Below are 20,417 nucleotides of genomic sequence, written 5' to 3' on the forward strand. Positions count from 1 at the left end.
CTAGATTTGCATTCTAACGTTCAGACTGAGGTAGATGTGCCAGGTTTAAGAACTATGCTTTTCAGGTTGGAAGGATGGCTCTATAATTAAAACATATTTTACTGCCCTACCAGAGGATCAAAATGATTCCCAGCACTCACATGGTATCTCACAAACATCTCTAATTCCAATTCCTGGGAACCCAATACTCTCTTCTGGTTTCTACAGGCACCAGACAAGCAAGTGCTCTTCAGAAATATAAGAAGGCAAAAGACCCACACACATGCAATAAATAAAATTTAATTACCAACTTATAAAAAAGTAAGATTTTATTTTTTAAATAAGTATTTAAAAAGATTATCAATATAAATCAGGAGTACAGGGAAGCATAAAAAACATTCCTATGTTGGTGAACAGTTCTCTTTTAGAAATATGTAAACAGAAACATCAGGAACAGGCAAAACACCAAACATACAAAATTTAAATAAAAATGAAGAAACATTTAACATTCTGTACAAAGTGTTGCTCTATAAAGTTAATGATCAGACTTTCTACAGTATAAATAGTTGCCCGTTTTCCTGCTGTCCTTGAAAAGGTGACTAGTTTAATGTATATGGTGTCATGTCAGCAGGACTCTAGTTCCAGAAGGGAGCTGCTTTGCCTAGTCCAAGGAGCTCCAGAACCACTTGTGGAGAAATGAGGATTTGAGCAGCCACTTCCTGATGGAACTTGCTTCAGATCTTCACTCTGATAAACATTCTTGAACAAAACCTCTGATAACTTTTCTAGACTTGAGAAATTTATTGGGCCCAAGAACACTCCTGAAAACATTTAGAATGGTCACAGGATTTCTCAGTTTTTGAGAGGAAAAAAGGGCACAGCATGGGACCATGTTCCACAGGACAAACACCTAAGAGGCTACTACTTTCCAGCCTTCCGGCAGGGCAGGAGTGTGGCGAGCCTCCCTGCACCTGTGCACAGACGCCACACCAACTGCTTTTGTGCTGCATTTTAATCTCATCCTTGGGAAAACAGTACTTTGCACTTTCTTTCCTAGGTGACAGGCTTGTTTCCTAGGTCCTTCCTTCAGATGCAGTTTCTTAGGAAGCTAAACTTACTCGGTCAAGGTGCGGATCAGATCTAGGTTCTGTAGGACTCTCCAACCTTGCACTCTTTACCTACACAAAGATAGGATTTCTCTGTGTAGCCCTGGCTGTCCTGGAACTCACTCCGTAGACCAGGCTGGCCTCGAACTCAGAAATCAGCCTGCCTCTGCCTCCTAAGTGCTGGGATTAAAGGCATGCGCCACCACTGCCCGGCTCTAAAATCTTTTAACCCACTCCCCACCCCCACTTGTGCCTTTTCATATATGTGTCACATGTGCCCTTGGGGACCAGAGAGGGTTTTCAGAGAGTTATCTAACTCCCTGAAGTGGAGTTAGATATTTATGAGTTGTCAGGTGCTGGGAACTGAACCTGGGTTCTTCTGGGTCATCTCTCCATCTGCCCCTCATTTAAGAAATTCTGGATGTTGGAACTTTATAGAACTCTATGTGTCACGGCATATTCCTATGAACCCTCCCCATAGTCACTTAGAAATGGCTTGCACACAGCAAAGAAACTGGAACTGAGCTGCAGTTTGCTGATCTCTAACTTACTTGAGCATGTTCCCTATAGGACCCCACACAAGGATGCTCTTGGCTAGCCTATTCCAGCCTGCTCCTACACACAGGCCAGCGCCTTTACCGGACACTCTATAGAGTCTGTCACCCCGCCCCCTCGACAGGGTTCCTAGAACTCACCCTGTAGACCAAGCTGGCCTTGAATTCAGAGACCCACCTGCCTCTACATCCTAAGTGCTGGGATTAAGGTGTGTGCCACTACCGCATGCTAAAGAGTCTGTTTTAATGGCACTGATAAACTTTCTGCTGAGTTTACCAAAACAAAAGCAGAAAAATAGATGGTTGGTTTTACGTGGGTCAAATTTAATGAATTATCAAAGAAAAGTTAAGGAACTTTCGCAAAGATGAGTTAGTTATACAAAAATTTCCTATCATGCATTAATTTTAGAATCCATTTTATATAAGGGATTTTTACTAATTTTTTTCCTTATTAAAAACATACCACACCTGCTGTGATCACACAAACCCAATGATCAAGTGCAGATAAGTAAAGGGATTGGGGGGACAGGGCAGAAAGATGGAAATTAAACAAATCACACTGCAGGCAGCAGATGGTTCCCAGTTAGCCCCGTCTCCCAAATTAACAGGCACACCCAGTTTCTAGAAAGGAGCACCAAAATTCCCTCATGGAGATGTCATCAGTGACCAGACAGTCAAAGAACATTCTTTCTGCACAATATAATACTTAGGGGAGAAATAGCTAGAGACTTCAATAGCAGGAACGATGTAACACATGAGGAAAAAGTGAATCCCCGATACACCAATCCTCAAAGACAGATACAGATCTTTTATTTAAAATAAAGTAACTTTATTCATGGAGAAAATAGCTGACAAACACCCTAGAGACTTTTAGTCATTTAAAATAAATTAAAAACCTACTTACTAGAAGAGTCTATAGATGCAGGACAACCTTGAACATCTGCTCTTCCATCCTCGGAGTGCATAGGAAACGGGCAAACACTACACCTGACTTATGTGTACTGGATATTGAACCCAGGGCTTACTGCATGGCAGGCATGACAACTGTGGCTCCTAAGGGATACTTTAATTCCATTGTCTTCATCTGCTTAAGAGTCCTCTGTGGGAGCAGAGAAGAGTGAAGAGCCAAAGAATTGGATGACTAGGAGGAGTTAGGAATTCTGGTGGCGGGTTCATAAATCACATAGTGCTGGGTAAAACACTATTGTCTATTAACAAACTTTGAGGATTGACTTAACACAGACAATACAAACTCACTTCCTTCTTCCTCAGATGCTTATGTCTGTGTGGGTCATTATACCGACATGGTAGACAACACACTCCTTCTCATAAGAGCTAAGAACCGGACCGAGTAGGACACTTGTCTGGACAAACTCTAATCGGTTTATGCTCTGAGACGGCCCAAGGCGGCAGCGTTGCAGATGATTTCTCCCTGCCCATGTGTGTGGCAACAAAAGGCGGCCTGAGTAAGAAAATCTACGTTTTAGCTATTAGGATCCAACCTTTTCCGTTTTACTGGGCTATTCTGGTCATGCAGATGGCACAAACCATCTGCAGTAATGTCTCTTTTTGTCTCCTCCTCCTCGGGCTCTAAAGGAAAGTCCTGGCCCGTGGCCAGTACCTGACGAACAGTCATATTAACTCGAGCAGTTTTCAAGTAGGTGGCACACACCTGCCAGTCCTCCACGGAACAGGGCTCAACCCATGAATTGCTGGGGAGGACAGCTGGGAGAGGTGTCTCCAGGCAGTGAGGCAGGCAGTTCCCATCCGGATGTGGAAGGACTCGAGGGACTGCATGATTTAATAGGCGGCTAAAACCCGACATTACCATGATGTCACCACTGTGCATAAACATGGCGGTGGGGGTTTCATCTCTCTTGAGGCCACCCAGGAGAAAGATGGCAGACTGTCCAAAGCTATGGAAAAAAAAGAAAAAAAGGTTTCTGTTATTAGTTACATTTGTGAAAGTATACTGCCAACTGTATTCTTTTTTCATTTCAGACGGACATTGTTCCCAAGTTCTTACATTTCTTTGCTTAACCTGCCAGTGTGTGGAAGCCAGAGGACAACTCACAGGAGCCAGTTCTTTCTGCTACACAGCTTTCAGTGGTTAACCCAGGACCTGAACGGTGGCAGGGGACTTTACCTGCTAAGCCATCTCACGATTCTTATTTACTTTTGATCTGTGTGCACCTCTGTGGAGGCCAAAAGTTAATGCTGTTTTACATAATTGTGCTTTCATCTTTTTATTCTGTTTTCCAAACATGTATGGGTGTTGCCCACATGTTTGTACACATGTGCCCAGTGTCCTCAGAGCCAGAACTGTGAACTGGATTGCCCGGGGCTAGAGTTACAGATGGTTGTGAGCTACCATTCGGGTGCTGAGAATCAACTTTAGTTATCTAGAAGAGCAGCAAGTAGTTTTAATTACCAAATCATCCCTCTAGTTCTGCATTTTAAAATTTATTATTTCTGTCTGCATCTAACCATGTGTGTGAATGTGCTATGGAACACACATGGTGGACAGAGAACACTTAGGAGTTCTCTCCTTTTGTGGAGTCTGGGCATCAAGTCCAGGTCATCAGGCTTGTTAGGGAAGTGCTTTTGCCCACTGAGTCATCTTATCATTGCCTTTTAGAAATTTCACCCATTCATTTCCTTGTGTCGTGCTCATGCCACAGTGCATGCATGAAAGGTCAGGGTAACTCCTGGAGGAACTGCTTTACTCCTATAAAACTTTTATTTGCCTGAAATAATTGTCCTCTCCTGGCTTACTGTCTCTATCTGCTAACCTCGGTCTAACCCTGGAAGCCTCTAGCCTCTGTACAATCTAATCTAGCATCTGAGACTTGCTGCTGAATAAGCTTACTCTTACTAGCTCTTTCTGAACAGCAGCAGTCTTAGAACTTCTCTCCATGCTGACTGATTCAAATTCAGCTTCTACCAGTGTCTTGCTGAGTTGGCCCCAGACTAACTCTAGTGATCTGTTCTAATCCTCTGCCTCCTTCTCATTCGTTCCTTACCAAGGTCTAGCTTGTTCTTTCTTCAACCTGTCTCCTCCTGTCTTGTGAGAGTTGGACAGACTCTATTCTGTCAAATCTTTCTCTGATTTGACACTGTCTGCCACTTAGACATCACTTTTAAACATGGGTGCTTCCTTCTACAAACTAACTTTATCTTGTTTGGGATTAAAGGTGTGTACTAAGGGTGATCTACAGCACAACTAGAAACAGGTTTATTTTCCCCCAGTAAACAACACAATCTTGGGGTTCACAGTGTAATCAAGTATCTTATAATAGGGTCCCAAGACTGAACTTACGCCAACAGCCTTTATCTGATGAGCCATCTCACAGGTCTCATGCTTCTGTCCCCTTAGCTTGTGTCATCACAAGCACGTGCTGTTTCATATGCCTGGATTTTTACCTGGGTTCTGAACTCAGGTTCTCTAGTTCAGCAAATTACTCAACTAACTGAGCTATTTCCCCAGCCCATAAGTCACCACTATGAAACTATTCTGGCTTGTGTTTCTGAGTGACCAACCTATGATCTGCTTCCCATACATTATTCTGACAGCCGACAGACCTGCTACAAAATAAAAGGTGGTACAGCAGATATGCAGAGCAAGAGCTGAATCTCAACACATCTAAGTTTTGATGATGCATCTTTTCTTTTAAAATTTCATGCAGGCAAAAAAAGAGAGCTCTACTAAATAAAAAAAAATTTCACACAGGCGTCATGTTTTACTCCGTATTTTGCTCTCTTTAAAAACAAAACAATAACAACAAAAACTGGCTCTAACTTGCTTACTATATATACTAATAACATTATCTCTCATTATAAAACTTAAATCTTTACTGATTTCAGCCTTAAAATGCCTTAGCAAAAAAATAATAAACAACCTGAAATTCCTGAAATTAAGTTACCTGAAGGACAGCAAGGGTTTGGAGTGATCTAGTTCAGATCTGTCCACATGGATTCCCAGTGTGGAGTCTAGGCGGTAGTAATTCAGGATACCTGCTTCTGCTTGGAAACCCTGAAATCCACAGGCAGTGGCGACTTGCTCTGAGAGGAAAGCCAGGTCAGAAGGGAAAGGTGTATAATGATCTGCTGAGTATTTCTTTGGTAAAAGTAGAGAAAATAGGAAAAATAAACAACGATCTCAGACCACAGGAAATTGTTGAATAATCCCTTACCTCACTAACTACTGTTCACACAGGTGCCTGCCAATCTCTCCAGCCCATTCTTTCCTGCAACTCAGCCCTGGCTAACTGGAACCTGCTATACACAGTAGGCCAGTCTTCAACTTGTAGTGATCCTTCTGACTTTGCCTCTTAAGTGTTAGGAAACAAGTGTATGCCCTGATGCCTGGCTGGGTATCTCCTCACCCTTGAGGCAATATAGAAATCTAATAACCATTGAGCACCAACCATGCAAGGCAGTAGTAAGTCACATAAATTCACGCTTTTTGGCATATATACAGAAGCAACTTCTCTACCACCCTAGTATATCTGAATCCTAAGCAGGAGAGTTCTCTTAAAGGTAACTCATGACTAAGAGAACAAAGAGAGGTCTCTTATGTCTCACGCCCAAGAGAGCCTACGGAACAAGAGAGCATTGTAAAACTGCACTATGAATGCACTGAGGAAATATGAAAGAACCATCCTTTCACTATGACTGTGGGTCACTGAGACAAAGATACTTTATTGTTATTGATTGGTGAAAGATGGCAGAAATAAGCCGGGCGGTGGTGGCGCACACCTTTAATCCCAGCACTTGGGAGGCAGAGGCAGGCGGATTTCTGAGTTCGAGGTCAGCCTGGTCTACAAAGTGAGTTCCAGGACAGCCAAGGCTACACAGAGAAACCCTCTCTCAAAAAACCAAAAAAGATGTCAGAAATAATTACGCATGGCATCTTGCACTATCATCTCAAATTTTTGTATATGTGAACATTTGTGTCAACATATTAATTATAGATAACGTGTTTCAAGGTGACATTTTAGAAATATATATAAAAATATAAATAAATAAAAAATATATTTTTTAACCACAGTCATGCCTTAAACCCCCTTGTTTACCCCTCCTTGCTCCTTCCCTCTTCTACTCTCATGTCTTCTTCTCATTGCTCTTACTTTTTTGGTGATCTAGTGAGTTTTAGCAGTGTTATTTATAGGGACCCTGGTACTTTACCAGTGGCTACTACTAAAGAAAGTCTCTTCCTTCCCCAGCAAGTATACAGTTCCACAGGGAGGGGTGGGGTTCTGTGAGGTCCTTCTTCCAAGATTTTTTTTTTTGGTTTTTCAGACAGGGTTTCTCTGTATAGCCCTGGCTGTCCTGGAACTCACTCTGTAGACCAGGCTGTCCTCGAACTCAGAAATCTGCCTCCCAAGTGCCAGGATTAAAGGTGTATGCCACCACTGCCCGGCTCCAAGATTATTATTAATTATTATTAAACATTTTAATACTTATTAAAACACTATAGCAGCACTTGGGAGGCAGAGGCAGGCAGATTTCTGAGTTGGAGGCCAGCCTGGTCTACAGAGTAAGTTCCAGGACAGCCAGGGCTACACAGAAAAACTCTGTCTGGAAAAACAAAACAAAACAAAACCAAAACACTATAGCCAGTTTGCAACCTGACTTGATGCCATTTACTTGGTCAATCTGGTAAAATGATTTGCTCAAAACATCTGGATTAAGTCTGACTTAAGTCATGGCCTAGGTAGGAACTTAAATTGGAAATTTTTTTCAGTCATTTATTTATTTTTTTACCAAAAAGAACAATAGATGTTCTTAGTCACTCAGCCATCTCTCTATCTCCTAATTTAATTTTTTGAGAAGGATCCTGTTATTACATAGACCACATTGTGAACTAGTGCACCTCTTGTCTCAGCCCCCTGAGGTTAGAGACAGGATTAGAGATACGTGCTTCCACTATCACTTTCCAAGGGAGAAGTAGAGAAGGCAATAATCATAGCCCTCCTTTAAATGGTACACTCATGCTCTTGACAATCTTTGCCATGGCCGTGGTGTTTCATGTTTGTTTAGGAACAAATCCAACCACAGGGGCCCAAGAACCTATAAATGTACAACAAAGGAAAAGCAAAAGCAAATACCTTACTGTCCCAGTTATAATGGTAGCCCAGGGTGACCCAGCGCAGTTTCTCTAGTAAACTTCGGGGTCTCCGCTTCGTCACTTCCTTAGACCTGCAAAGTTTGTAACCAAGAGAATTTAATAATTTTAAATGACAGCAACAATCCTCTCTATGACCAAATCTATGCATTTAGCCTAAGCTGGTAGCAAAGGCTGGATAAGAAAGCCGACATTAAGAGAATGAAGATTGGCTGGTCAGTGGTGGCGCATGCCTTTAATCCCAGCACTTGGGAGGCAGAGGCAGGCAGATTTCTAAGTAGGCTAGCCTGGTCTACAGAGTGAGTCCAGGACAGTCAGGGCTATACAGAGAAACCCTGTCTCGAAAAATCAAGAGAATAAAGACTGAAATTGAGATTTCTGCTTACTTTTGAGTCAGAGTCTATGTATATATACTATGTAGCCCCGGCTAGTCTAGCACTCATTAGGTAGACAAAGATGGGTTTAAATTCAAGCAAACTGCCTGCCTTTGCCTCGTGAGTGCTGGTATTTACGGTGTACACCACTGTTCCTAGCTTAGAATAGAAGTGCTAGATTTAACCTAACTTCAAATTTATCCAGTTACCTAGAATCATTTTCAGTATTTTCAAAAACGCATAGCCCTAATTACTGACTTTCAGAAACATGCTCTGCTCTCTGCCCCAGATACTTTCTCCAGGCCTTAGCAGAATGACATATGGGTGGACTGGCCGCCCTCTCCTCCAGTCAATGTGCTCCAACAGCAGCTTGCTGCTTCTGTCATGGCTAAGTGCTTTATGTAAGTGTAGGCATTTTTCTTAGCAACCATGTTAGAATACTGCTTTCAAGAGAACCCTAACTGTGTGGAAATGAACTGGACAATCATCCAGTATGCAGTGGGCAGTATGGATTGCATCATTTTTTTTTTTTTTGTCTACAAATAATAGTGGTGTGGCAATGGTGGTGGCACACACTTTTAATCCCAGCACTAAGGGGGCAGAGGCAGATAGATCTCTTGAGATAGAGGCCAGCTTGGTTTACAAAGTAAGTTTCAGGATACTCAGGGTTACATAGAGAAACTTCATCTCAAAGAACCAAACCAACACACCCACTCACTCACCCACCAACCAAAAAACAGTGGTAAATCTTTGGAAATCACCTCCTCTATCAATATTGTGTAAAGAATGCTCCAGAATTATCTGATTGGTTAATAAAGAGTTGGTCAGCCTATGGCTGGGCAGAGGAGACAGGAAGCCTGGACTCCTGATTCCAGGGCCAGGGAAGTAAGAGACCATGAGGTTGGTATGAAGGAGCAGACACGAAGATGCACATGGGCCAGATCAGAACTTCCCTAGGCTAGGCTTGCAGCTTGTTAATAAACTTAATAGGTCTTTGTACCAATTATTTGGGAACTAGAAGGGGAACTGATAGGTCATGCTTAAATTAGTCTATAGTGTCATATAACAAAAATTTTGATTAGTTTTTTGCCCTGGTTCTAAAATAGAAATTTCTTTGTTTCCAGTTCCGGGGATAAAACTCAAGAGCCTCATTCATGTTAGCCAAGTTCTCTGTCATTGAGCTACACCCACTCTAAACCCTCAAATTTCCTGACAGCAACCCCACTGTTAATCATGGTGGGCCCTTGCATCATACTTGGGTTTATGCTAAGGAGTGATGATTCAGGATGTTGGCTGGCAATCGCACAAAAGCCAACCGTGTGATTAGAGGGGTGAGGTTTTATGTTAAGTGGTTTTAGTAGGATGTCCAGAAGAGGTGTGGCCTTAAGACTGAATTCAATCACATGGCTAATGACTTGTGTGTGTGTGTTCATTATAAGTGCCTGTATGTGTGTGGATGAGCATGCCCTTGGAGGCCAGAGGTCAAATTGGGTATCATTACCAAGATGTCTGTCTATCTTGGCTTTACCTAACAGGGGCTTCCTGATTAGACTAGTAAGCCCCAGGGATCTGTCTGTTTCTATTTTCCTAGCACAGGGATTACAAGTAAGTGCCATTATGTATCCCCCCCCACCCCCAGACAAGGTTTATCTGTGTAGCCCTGGCTGTCCTCGAACTCAGAAATCCACCTGCCTCTTCCTCCCAAGTGCTGGGATTAAAGGCGTGCCCACCACTGCCTGGCTTTTTTTTGTTGTTGTTGAATTCTGATCCTCAAGCTCTCGTGACAAACATTTTACCAACTAAGTTATCTCCCCAGATATCATGGCAAGGCTATGCCTGGCTTTCCCCTACCTCTCAACTAAAACAAAAGAAAACCACATGGGTTCTGGGGAACTGAACTGAGGTCTATGTTCTAATAAGAAAAACTTTCCTCTTAGAGCCACCTCCCAAGTTCAAATGACTATAATCTGTAGTGACTATTTAACAAAATGCTAAAAAAATTAAGGCCACTAGAATCTGGAACTCACTGGCTGGTTTATCAATCAACATGTAGGGTACTATGTCCTGACTTGATATTGAAGGGCACCCACACAGTGTTTTCCTGAGGTCTAGGGCCTTTTCTAGTGAATTACTAAACACGAAGGGGTCATGAAACGCCCCCGAAGCTATAATCAGTGGTCATAAGTACGAGTAGCCTACAAAGTCCTCAAACCTGATGTCTGAAGTAGAGAGTTTGTGCTACCTTTGGGCAGCTGCTCCAGAATTAAACTATAGATGAGAGGCTGTGAGGAAAATGACACGGCTTCTTCATTCTATGTAGAAAGTAGTTTGAAGGGGGGCAAAAAGCAATGGCTGGGAGGCCACTTTGGCATTATGTAGAAAACATATGAATGACAGTGACTTGGACTAAGGTAGTGATAAAGACAGAGCAAGAATGATGGTTTCATCTGACTCTAATGCCTCCTTTGTTTGCAAGAGACAAAGTTAATGTCTTTTAATGTGTATATTCTATTTCTGGTACAGGCCATGACTGATTAATGGTCTCCTCCTGATGAACAAGGCCCTAATAAAGGTACCTGCACTTAAAATTTGCACATCCACCCACATCAAACTGAAGAACACAGGGCCTAGACAAATACAGCTACATTATCCAATCCCAATTGTGCTTCTGAATAAGACTCTAGCTATCATACCCCCGAAAAAAGCACAGATTGAAAAGAAATCATTTTGAAGTCCTATTTTTCTGGAACATTCATGTACTCTATCTTTACTTTCTTTTATAACAGTCAAGAGTTCTATGGAGATAAAAGGTCTGAGGCTGCTTTGTTCCTGGTTCCCAATGTGGGAAGATATTGGGGTAATCAGATTATTTGGGGGGAGCCTCCTAAACAGTAGATGCTTTTTGCTTTACAGACTTTGGGTGTGGAGAGAACTTCATGTACCGCTCACAGGACTGTAGCATATCATGACCCAGGTACCTGGATGGATTATCCCGACCAACACCTTCATTTCCCACATGAGGAAACTGAAACATACATCACACAGCAACAGGATGAGAACTAGAGACCTAATTGATTTTTAATGCTGCCAGCACAAGGTCTCAGAATATCAATTTCCACCACCATTTTCATTTTTGCTAATTTATTAGACAGAAAAGTATCCCCCCATTGCCTATTGATTGATTTACACAGAGGTTCATCTGAGCTTTATCAGAATGTAGCTGAGGTTTCTATAATCATATATCAGAAGGAAAGAACAAATTATCTGAAAACACAGACTGGCTTAGTGTAGTTTCATTTAGTCACATCTTCCCTTTCATTGCCTTCAGTTCTAAGGGATGCACTGAAGGACAGCAAAGGTTTCCCTCACTGCTCCTACATGGACCTTAACCTATGGACCAAAGAGGCTGTAAAGGAAACCACTAATGGCAGTTATCCTTTCCCTTTCGACACAAGACAATCTCTTATTAAACACCTAGAATCAGCCTAACAGTTTATGACATGAAGGGGAGAGGGGTCAAGCTGATATAATTCCAACAAGCATCTTCTAAGGACTTCTCACCTACATTCACAACACTCAGGAAGGAAATGCTAAAAAACCTTGCTCAAGATTAGCCAGTTACTCTGGAACTGAGCAGGATCTGAAGACAGGCCATCTGACTCCAGAGCTGCAGTTCTGGCTTGTTAAACCCTGTACAATTTGGTCCTACTCTACCTAAAATGCCCACTTCCTGTTTTGCCTACTGTACCTGTGACTGCCAGGAAGAATTTTCTATAAGTTATTCCAACCTTGCTACATGAGTGACCATTCTCAGGATAATGCATAAACTCTGCACTTGATTCTGCCAATGAATCTATTTAAATGTCTTTATTTCTTCACATTTTTACAAAAATCATAGAAGCCAAGAACTGTTTTCTTATTTACCTTTTCAGAACTGAAATAAACAAATAGGTTAAATAGCACCACCCTGCAGCGTAAAAACTGTAAGAGGATTGAAGCAGAATGTTGGAGTACTGCAATTCACCCAGCTACTGATTAAGCTGGTTAGAACTTGCATGAACTCCAATTACTCTTGCATACACTGTCCCCCCTGCTTGGCCACAGACAGAGTCAAGCAAGGTCTACGGATATGCCTAGCAAATATTTCCCATCTTTTTTTTGAATCTCAAACACTCCGAAGTACACACCTCAGAGAACATACTGCCTCAAATACTGAACCTCTGCTCAGGCTGACTAATACCCCTAACCAAATTGCCCACTGTCCTGAATGGCAAATCCCTTCTCATTTTTGAAAAATAGTTGAAATGTTCAGAGAAAGAGAAAAAATAGATACAATTATAAAACCGTATTAAAAAGTAATTTTTTAGCCAGATAGTGGTGGCACACGCCTATAATCCCAGCACTCGGGAGGCAGAGGCAGGCAGATTTCTGAGTTCGAGGCCAGCCTGGCCTACAGAGTGAGTTCCAGGACAGCCAGGGCTACACAGAAAAACCCTGTCTCAGAAAAAACAAACAAACAAACAAACAAAAAAAAAAAGTAATTCTTTTTTGGATACCTTCACCTTGTTTGGAAGATTTCCTCCTGTGTTCCCCAAGTTCCTAACCACTATGACAACATTTTCTCAGTTCCATTGTAATTACTTTCTTAGATAATTCCTTTGAAAGACTACTCAATAAGAAATGTGTCCACACCCTATTAATTTTTGTGTCTCCAATGCCTAGTATCATGCCTAGTATCCAACTGATTTCTCCAATGAGTGTGGTACGAACGCTAAAATATCAAGATCAAACACTAGTTCTTCCATGAGCAACAACCGACCCATCACAAAAGAGCTAGCAGGAGCGACTTCAGGTAAAACACAGTACTATTAGTGACAGTTCTCCCTATAAGACTTTATATAACATACTTTATATAAAATGCCTGAATTCTGATAATAAAACATGTGATGATGAGTGTGGATGAACTCAGTTTCTAAGCTACGATAAACACCGTCAAAGTGGATCTCAGTTTAATATAATTGTCAAAGCATCTGTCCAAACGTTCTTGGGGAAAGAAAAGAACAGTGCTGTGTAGAGATGAGGAGGGAGGGGAGCCAAACAAAACTCAACACAGCCACTCACCTTAGGAACTCCTTGCTCTGTTCCCACAGTCCTTGGGTCTCTTCTTTAGTCATGTGCTTGTCCAGGTTACAAACATTAGGTTTCTGGGAGTACAACTTAAGGCATTGTTTTACCCAGTGCCACTGGCATCCCGGAAGGAAGGGATTTGGAATAAAAATAAATCCTATAAAAGACAAAAGATGGGTGTATGTGTGTTGAAGTTGTTCTGGTTTCTTTTTTCATATTCTTATGCCCACTATTCTCTCATTTACTTCCCATATCCTTTCTACTTAAAGTTAATGAAAAACCAACTCCTGTGGAACACGAGATACTGTAAATATCTGACTTTGGGGGACATTCTCAAAAGGAATAAATAATCTACAAGGTTAGCTGTCAATGGTGCTATGCTAAAGCAACTTGAGAACTGAACGTTCACCCTTAGATTTTCATCTGGTACCAATAAGTTACAAGACTCCTCCAAGTCTCTGTTTCATTTAGTGCACGTATGGAAAGCTACCTCCAATACTGGATTTAATTAATCATACACCTTCCAGTAAATGGAACACTATTAGTCTATTTTGTTTCTTAGCTACCTTTCTTGAACATATAAATACTTGTAACTCCAATTTCAGAGCATTTGAGACCATCTTCCTGCTTTGACCAGCACTGTAAACATGTCAAAACCACACACTCACACACAAGAAAATACTATTCTAACATTTCCAAAGATACTAGATTAAAAATATGTCTGGTCCAGCACACACTTTCAAAGTAACTTGCAATTTAATGCCTTTCTAGGCAGTCTAGTTCAGATTAAGCACATTTTTTTTAACAGATGAATTCTCACTACATTGCTCTGGATATCCTGACACTTGGTATGCTTCATCAGGCTAGCCTCAAACTCAAAGATCTGTGTACCACTCTGCCTGGCTTTTCTTATGCATGTTAGGCAAACAGTCTACCACTGAGCTATAACTCTAAGCTTCTCTTCTCCTTAAGTTGCATTGTTTAGGGTTCTGACACCTACAACTCCAAACCAGTTGTTTTTGTTTTTTGAGATATGATTGTGTTATTGCAGTTGAACTGATTTGTTCTATCCCCTACTCTGCATACTTTGAAGTTGGTCTTGTTGCAGTGATCCCCCTGCTTCAGCATCCTGAGTTAGTTTTGGGATTACAAGCATGCACTGCCACACCTGCTCCATAACAATTTTTCATTTTTAAAAATGTACTTAATTATATTCCAAACACTGGCCCCCCATCCATTTCCTCCATCACAGATTCAACATTTATTCAACATTTCAGGTACCGATTGAAGTACTTTACATTCAGACTAAACCACCATAATCTTTTACAGCATTTATTTTAAGCCGTGTGTATGTTTTCGGCAGTGGAGTCACAGCCAGTTTTAAGCTGAAGAATAATATGCACTCTTAACCACCAAGCTATCTCTCTAGGCCCCAAACTTCATTCTAATCTTATGGCGACTCCATTTTTATATACATTTTATGTCTAAAGAAATTAAAGACAATGGAAATGAAGAGATTTGTCCTGTATCAGTTAGCACACAGAAGAGCTAGTTATGAGGCCAGATAAACGGGAACCAGAACCTTTGTCCTCCACTGATTCTCATCCTTTGTGTATAACCTATTTTCACACTCCCCACCCAAGCCTTTTCTTCTGCAGACCAAGTTTCCTCCTGCTTACTCCAGTAAAGACAGGCACACACAAGTTCCTTCAGAATAAGTAGGATACAGAAGTAAAGAAAATCACCCCAGGCTGGTGAGATGGCTCAGCAGGTAAGCGCACCAACTGCTCTTCTGAAGGTCCTGAGTTCAAATCCCAGCAACCACATGGTGGCTCACTACCACCTGTAATGAGATCTGACGCCCTCTTCTGGTGTATCTGAAGACAGCTACAGTGTACTTATTTATTATTATAAATAAATATAAACAAACAAACAAACAAAAACACCCTGAAAGGAGAGTCCTTCTACACTTTGCATATTATACTTCTACTAAATGCAGCTTACAATGGCCATGAGAACCAGACATAGTGAAATACCAGTCCAAGTGATACAGTTGAAGTACAATTTCTTGCAAAACCTGAAACATCACTCTGATGAGACAGAACCAAGTAGGCCTGGCAACTGTGTCCTCTGAACAATCTATATGGCAAGAAGGCCCAGACAACTGCGCCTCTGAAAATAAGAGTTAAGAGAAGCCAGAGTAGTCAGCCCCCAGGATTGGAGAGATGGCCTGCATTTGGTGCACATACATACAAGTAGGCAAAAAGTCATATGCATAAAAGAAATCCATCTTGGGGTTGGAGAACTGGCTTAGCAGTGAAGAGCATATACTGTTCTTGCAGAGAACTAGGGTTTGATTCCCAGTACCCAGGTCAGGTGGCTCTTCTGTCTAACTCCAGCTGCAGTGACCGAATCTACTCTTCTTCCCCTTAAGGGCAAAGGCACGCACGTGACTGCACCCCCTTCTCTACTCCATATATAATAAAAATGTTCTCCACGTAGGCCAGAGAGATGGCCCAGCAGTTCGGAGCACTTGCTGCCCTTCCAGAGGACAGCTCTGGTTCCAAACACCAACATGGCAGATCACAACTCTTCAGCCAGGGGATGCAACACCCCCTTCTGAGTCTGAAAGCACCAGACATACATGCAAGCAAAACATTCATACACTAAGAGACAAATATACTAGGCTGGAGAGATGGGCTCAGCGGTTAAGAGCACTGACTGCTCTTCCAAAGGTCCTGAGTTCAAATCCCAGCAACCAATGGTGGCTCACAACCATCTGTAATGGGATCTGATGCCCTCTTCTGGTGTGTCTGAGGACAGTGACAGTATACCCACTTACACGAAATAAATCTTAAAAAAGAATAAAAAGAAGACAAATGTATCCTTTTTTTCCCAAGTATTCAAAAAAAATTTTTTTTTAAAGATTTATTTATTATTATATCTCACTGTAGCTGTCTTCAGACACACCAGAAGAGGGTGTCAGATCCCATTACAGATGGTTGTGAGCCACCATCTGGTTGCTGGGATTTGAACTCAGGACCTTCGGAAGAGCAGTCAGTACTCTTAATCGCTGAGCCATCTCTCCAGCACCAAATGTACCTTTTACAACACAAAAAATTCTAAATTATTCAGTCTATTATTCTAGCCCTTAAAATTCTGGCAGAGTTGAGCTTCACAGTTACGGCAGAGTTTGTAGTTTGTCTTTAATTTTTTTCACTTAGTTTGTTATGATACTTCTGAGTTTCCTTAGTCTTTGGTAACATTAAACAGACTACTCTTCAGAGGAGGCACAAATAGGATAGGTTCCAGGGTGGGGCATTAATGTGTTTTAGGTATGTCCTTTGTTTATCTATTCACAGCTCTTCCAATGAAATCAGAATGGCTGAATAATTTCATTCCTCTCAGGCGCACTTACCAGGATAGCCTTCGAGTCCATAGGCCCGCCACGTGCTCACAGGTTGAAGTCCCACCCTACAGGCATCATGTTCAGTCACAGAGGACACATTCAGAGGAAATCTGACCACCTGGAAGGAGATTAACCTAAGTCAGCCGGTAAGTTATCTTAGAGGTTAACCCTGAGAACCCGAGACCCTCTAAGACATTTCTGCTATGGGTTCTTAATACTAGCTCCCCCAACCTACTTTCCACATCTGTAGTCTAACAAATATTATTTTCTGAAAAATTAAACTAAGTGGTTATAAGAAATTAAGCTAGGCTGGTTTTGGCTTTCTTTTATTTTTAAGACACATTCATTTTATGTGTATGAGTCATTTGCCTGCATGCATGTGTACCATGGTACCATGTACCATGCCTGGAGCCTGTGGAGGTGAGAAGGTATTGGATTGATTCCATGGCATTGGAGTTATGGATGGTTATGAGCTGCCATGTAGGCACTGGGAACTGAACCCAGGTCCTTTAGATGAGTGGTGAGTGCTCTTACTGCTAAGCTATCTCTCCAGCCCCTAATTTTGACTTTCAAGATAACCTTTCCTGAGAACACACTTTTGTTACTTTAAGGATTCACAAAAAGCATTTACAAGTGTAATATATCTCAGATCACAATGCTATTTGGTCTGGTTAGTGCCAAAACACAGCTTCTGAAGCACTTTGTTGTAGTTAGCAATAGGAAAATATCAGGCAGGAGTAGATTAGACACAAAGTTATTTCCATAAAACACCAGGGGAACCATTTGCTGACACTGCTACCCTTGCATGAAATACTAATGCTAGAAATTTGCCTTTTTTTTGTTGTTGTTTTTGTTTTTTGAGACAGGGTTTCTCTGTATAGCCCTGGCTGTCCTGGAACTCACTCTGTAGACCAGGCTGGCCTCAAATTCAGAAATCCACCTGCCTCTACCTTCCAAGTGCTGGCATTAAAGGCGTGTGCCACCATTGCCCGGCTGCTTTTATTATTAAAAAATAAATTATTGGGCTGGAGAGATGGTTCAGCGGTTAAGAGCACTGACCGCTCTTCCAAAGGTCCTGAGTTTAAATCCCAGCAACCACATGGTGGCTCACAACCATCTGTAATGAGATCCTACGCCCTCTTCTGGTTTGTCTGAAAATAGCAAGTGTACTTACATATAATAAATAAATAAATCTTTAAAAAAAATTATTAGGAGCTCATAAAGTTTTCTTTGCACATAAGGACATCTTACAGATGAGTCATTACACTGGTTAAGACCCAGCAGGTAGCCGGGACTCATGGCACATACACCTTTAACCCCAGCACCCAGGTGGCTGTGATTCTGAGGCCAGCAGGGTCTACAAACCCAGCGCCAGGACAACAGCTAGGGATACAAAGACACTCTATCAAAAAACAAAACAAACAAACAAAAAACCAAAACAAAACAACCACCAACTAAAAAATTCCTTCCAAAACCAAAACAACCCCAAACCTAAACAAACAAAAATGGAAACCAAACCCCCAAACCCAATGCTTTTCCTTAAAAACAAATAAACAAAAAAACCCAAAACCACTTCATTTTTCCATGAATAATAGAAGTGGCTTGCTTTAAAATGCCTCTTTTTCCAAAGATAAATGAGCTTCTTTTGAAGATGAATCTCTTACTATGTAGTCCTGGATGTCTGGGAATTCATTGTTCCACCTGCCTGCCTTTGCCTTCAAGTCCTGGAATTAAAGGTGTGTGCCACATGCCCAGCTTGAGAAATGAGCTTCTGTTTCAAACAATCTCCAAGGACAGAAATTTTCTGACAAAATACAAATGACTGGTATGTAAACAGGCCTCAAAGAGTAACAACAGAAACTCTTTTCTCTTTGTCACTGGGAAATCAAATCCAGTGCCCTAAACACGCGAGGCAAACACTCTACCACAGAGCTACATGCCAGGCCCACCAATCTTTATAATAAAATGGCTACTTGAAACTTTCTTGATCAGCTTATGTTTTCTAGTTACTCACTGCTGGCAAAGTATTTGGTCCTGAGTTCTTAAATAGGCCACACTCGACACTGTACTATATATAATTCAGAAACATCCTCAGTCCTTAAGATTTACAAGCTTACTCTACATGCTAAAGGAACCAAGTCACTGAGCTTTTTGAGGGGAATATTTTTTTCCCCTTTCTGATTTTTCTCTAGCCATTTTGCCTCCACTGCTCTAACCTGGTGTTTTGTGACGATAGCTTCTCTAAAATGCTACCTTTAACCTTCTGAGCTGGCGAAATTGACAAGCCAAGCTTACATTTAATCTATCTTTACTATATTTTTGAGCACTGTGCAACAAAAAGCGATTCTGAGCTGGGCAGCAATGTCACACGCCTTTAATCCCAGCACTTGCGAGGCAGAGGCAGGCAGATTTCTGGTCTACAGAGTGAGTTCCAGGACAGCCAGGGCTATACAGAGAAACCCTGTCTCAAACAAACAAACCAAACAAAAAAAGAGTGCTCCTGGGAGGCATGAGCTTATGCATTGTGGTAGAATGGAGATAAAGGAGTTGAATGTCCCAAGGGCTCTTCAGAGGCCAATGTTAATCTCAGGGTACATGCTTTCCACATGTAATTCAATGACTCTAAAACTGTATCTGCTAACAAACTTTCTGAGTAGTTGAGTTCTGGACGCCAATTTTACTCACCTCTGTGCTAGTTAAGAATTTCTGATGTGAACATCCCTGCACAATAAATACCAAGGCCAAATAAGGGGTTTCATATGTTCTCTCCTAAGTAACTACAAAGACATCCTGGCACAGTGGTTCAGTTAGCTGTCAGCCTGGGCTCCCAAAATGAGACTCTGTCTCAATGAGGTGAAGTTTTAAAAAATACGACTAAAGCGGTGGTGGACACCTTTATCCCAGCACTAGGGAGGCAGAAGCAAGGAGGATCTTTTTTGAGGCTAGCCTGGTCTATGGAACAAGCTCCAGAACAGACAAGGATACACAGAAACCGTATCCATAAATAAATAAAAGTTTAAAATGTGGGGGGCTGGAGAGATGGCTCAGTAGGTAAGAACACTGACTGCTCTTCTGAAGGTCCTGAGTTCAATTCCCAGCAACCACATGGTGGCTCACAACCATCCGTAATGACGCCCTCTTCTGGTGTGTCTGAAGACAGCAACAGTGTGGACTTAACATATAATAAATTAAAAAAAAATTAAAATGTGACCATGGAAAATAAACACACACTACTACAGCCACGCTTTGCCCTCTGCCCCGTTCCTTCTCATGTTCTCTTTACGAATTAGTATGTAGGGTATGTAGGTTGTTTAGATTTAGCTTAGAAATTTATTTTTTTTATATGTGTACGAGTGTTTTGCCTGTGGAGCTCAGAAATCAAACCCAAGCTCTTTGGAGCACCAGTTAGTAAGTGCTCATAACTACAGAGCCAGGCTCCTAGATTCTTAGATCAAAGAAAAACAAAGCAAACAAACAAAAAAAACAAAACCCTGCTAATTTTATCTTTACTTTCATCTCTAAGTCTCAGAGACAGGGTCGAGTCTGAGGCTCAACGGATTAATGGATTGAGACTTATTAAACGGCTGGTTTTATTTGAAGCCACCCTAACTAATTTGAGGTCACCCTAACGTCCACGAAGTTGTTCCTCCGGACTTTACACAAAATAACGTATAAGTATTAAGCAGACAGTTAAAGAAGTGCGAGCAATTTCCAGTTTCTTTTTTTTTTTTTTTTTTTTTT

General features: G+C 41.5%; 1 protein-coding gene and 1 non-coding gene across 2 annotated transcripts in view; both read right to left on the bottom strand.

Moving 5' to 3' along the window:
* Window positions 1-263: 263 nt before the first annotated feature.
* The window catches only part of Alkbh1 (alkB homolog 1, histone H2A dioxygenase), a 20,614-nt gene continuing 460 nt past the window's right edge, over window positions 264-20,417 (bottom strand). The window contains exons 2-6 of the mRNA XM_031357320.1: window positions 16,686-16,794; window positions 13,262-13,424; window positions 7,750-7,840; window positions 5,563-5,756; window positions 264-3,555 (exon numbers count right to left, since the gene is read on the bottom strand). Of these exons, the coding sequence (XP_031213180.1) occupies window positions 3,123-3,555; window positions 5,563-5,756; window positions 7,750-7,840; window positions 13,262-13,424; window positions 16,686-16,794 (990 nt within the window). The 3' untranslated portion in view covers window positions 264-3,122. The remainder of the gene's footprint in view (window positions 3,556-5,562; window positions 5,757-7,749; window positions 7,841-13,261; window positions 13,425-16,685; window positions 16,795-20,417) is intronic.
* On the bottom strand, window positions 12,141-12,275 carry LOC116081305. Its single transcript, XR_004114808.1, has one exon. It is a non-coding gene; the product is annotated as a small nucleolar RNA SNORA58 (small nucleolar RNA).

This window comes from Mastomys coucha, unplaced genomic scaffold (assembly GCF_008632895.1).
Source record: "Mastomys coucha isolate ucsf_1 unplaced genomic scaffold, UCSF_Mcou_1 pScaffold6, whole genome shotgun sequence".
NCBI lineage: Eukaryota > Metazoa > Chordata > Mammalia > Rodentia > Muridae > Mastomys > Mastomys coucha.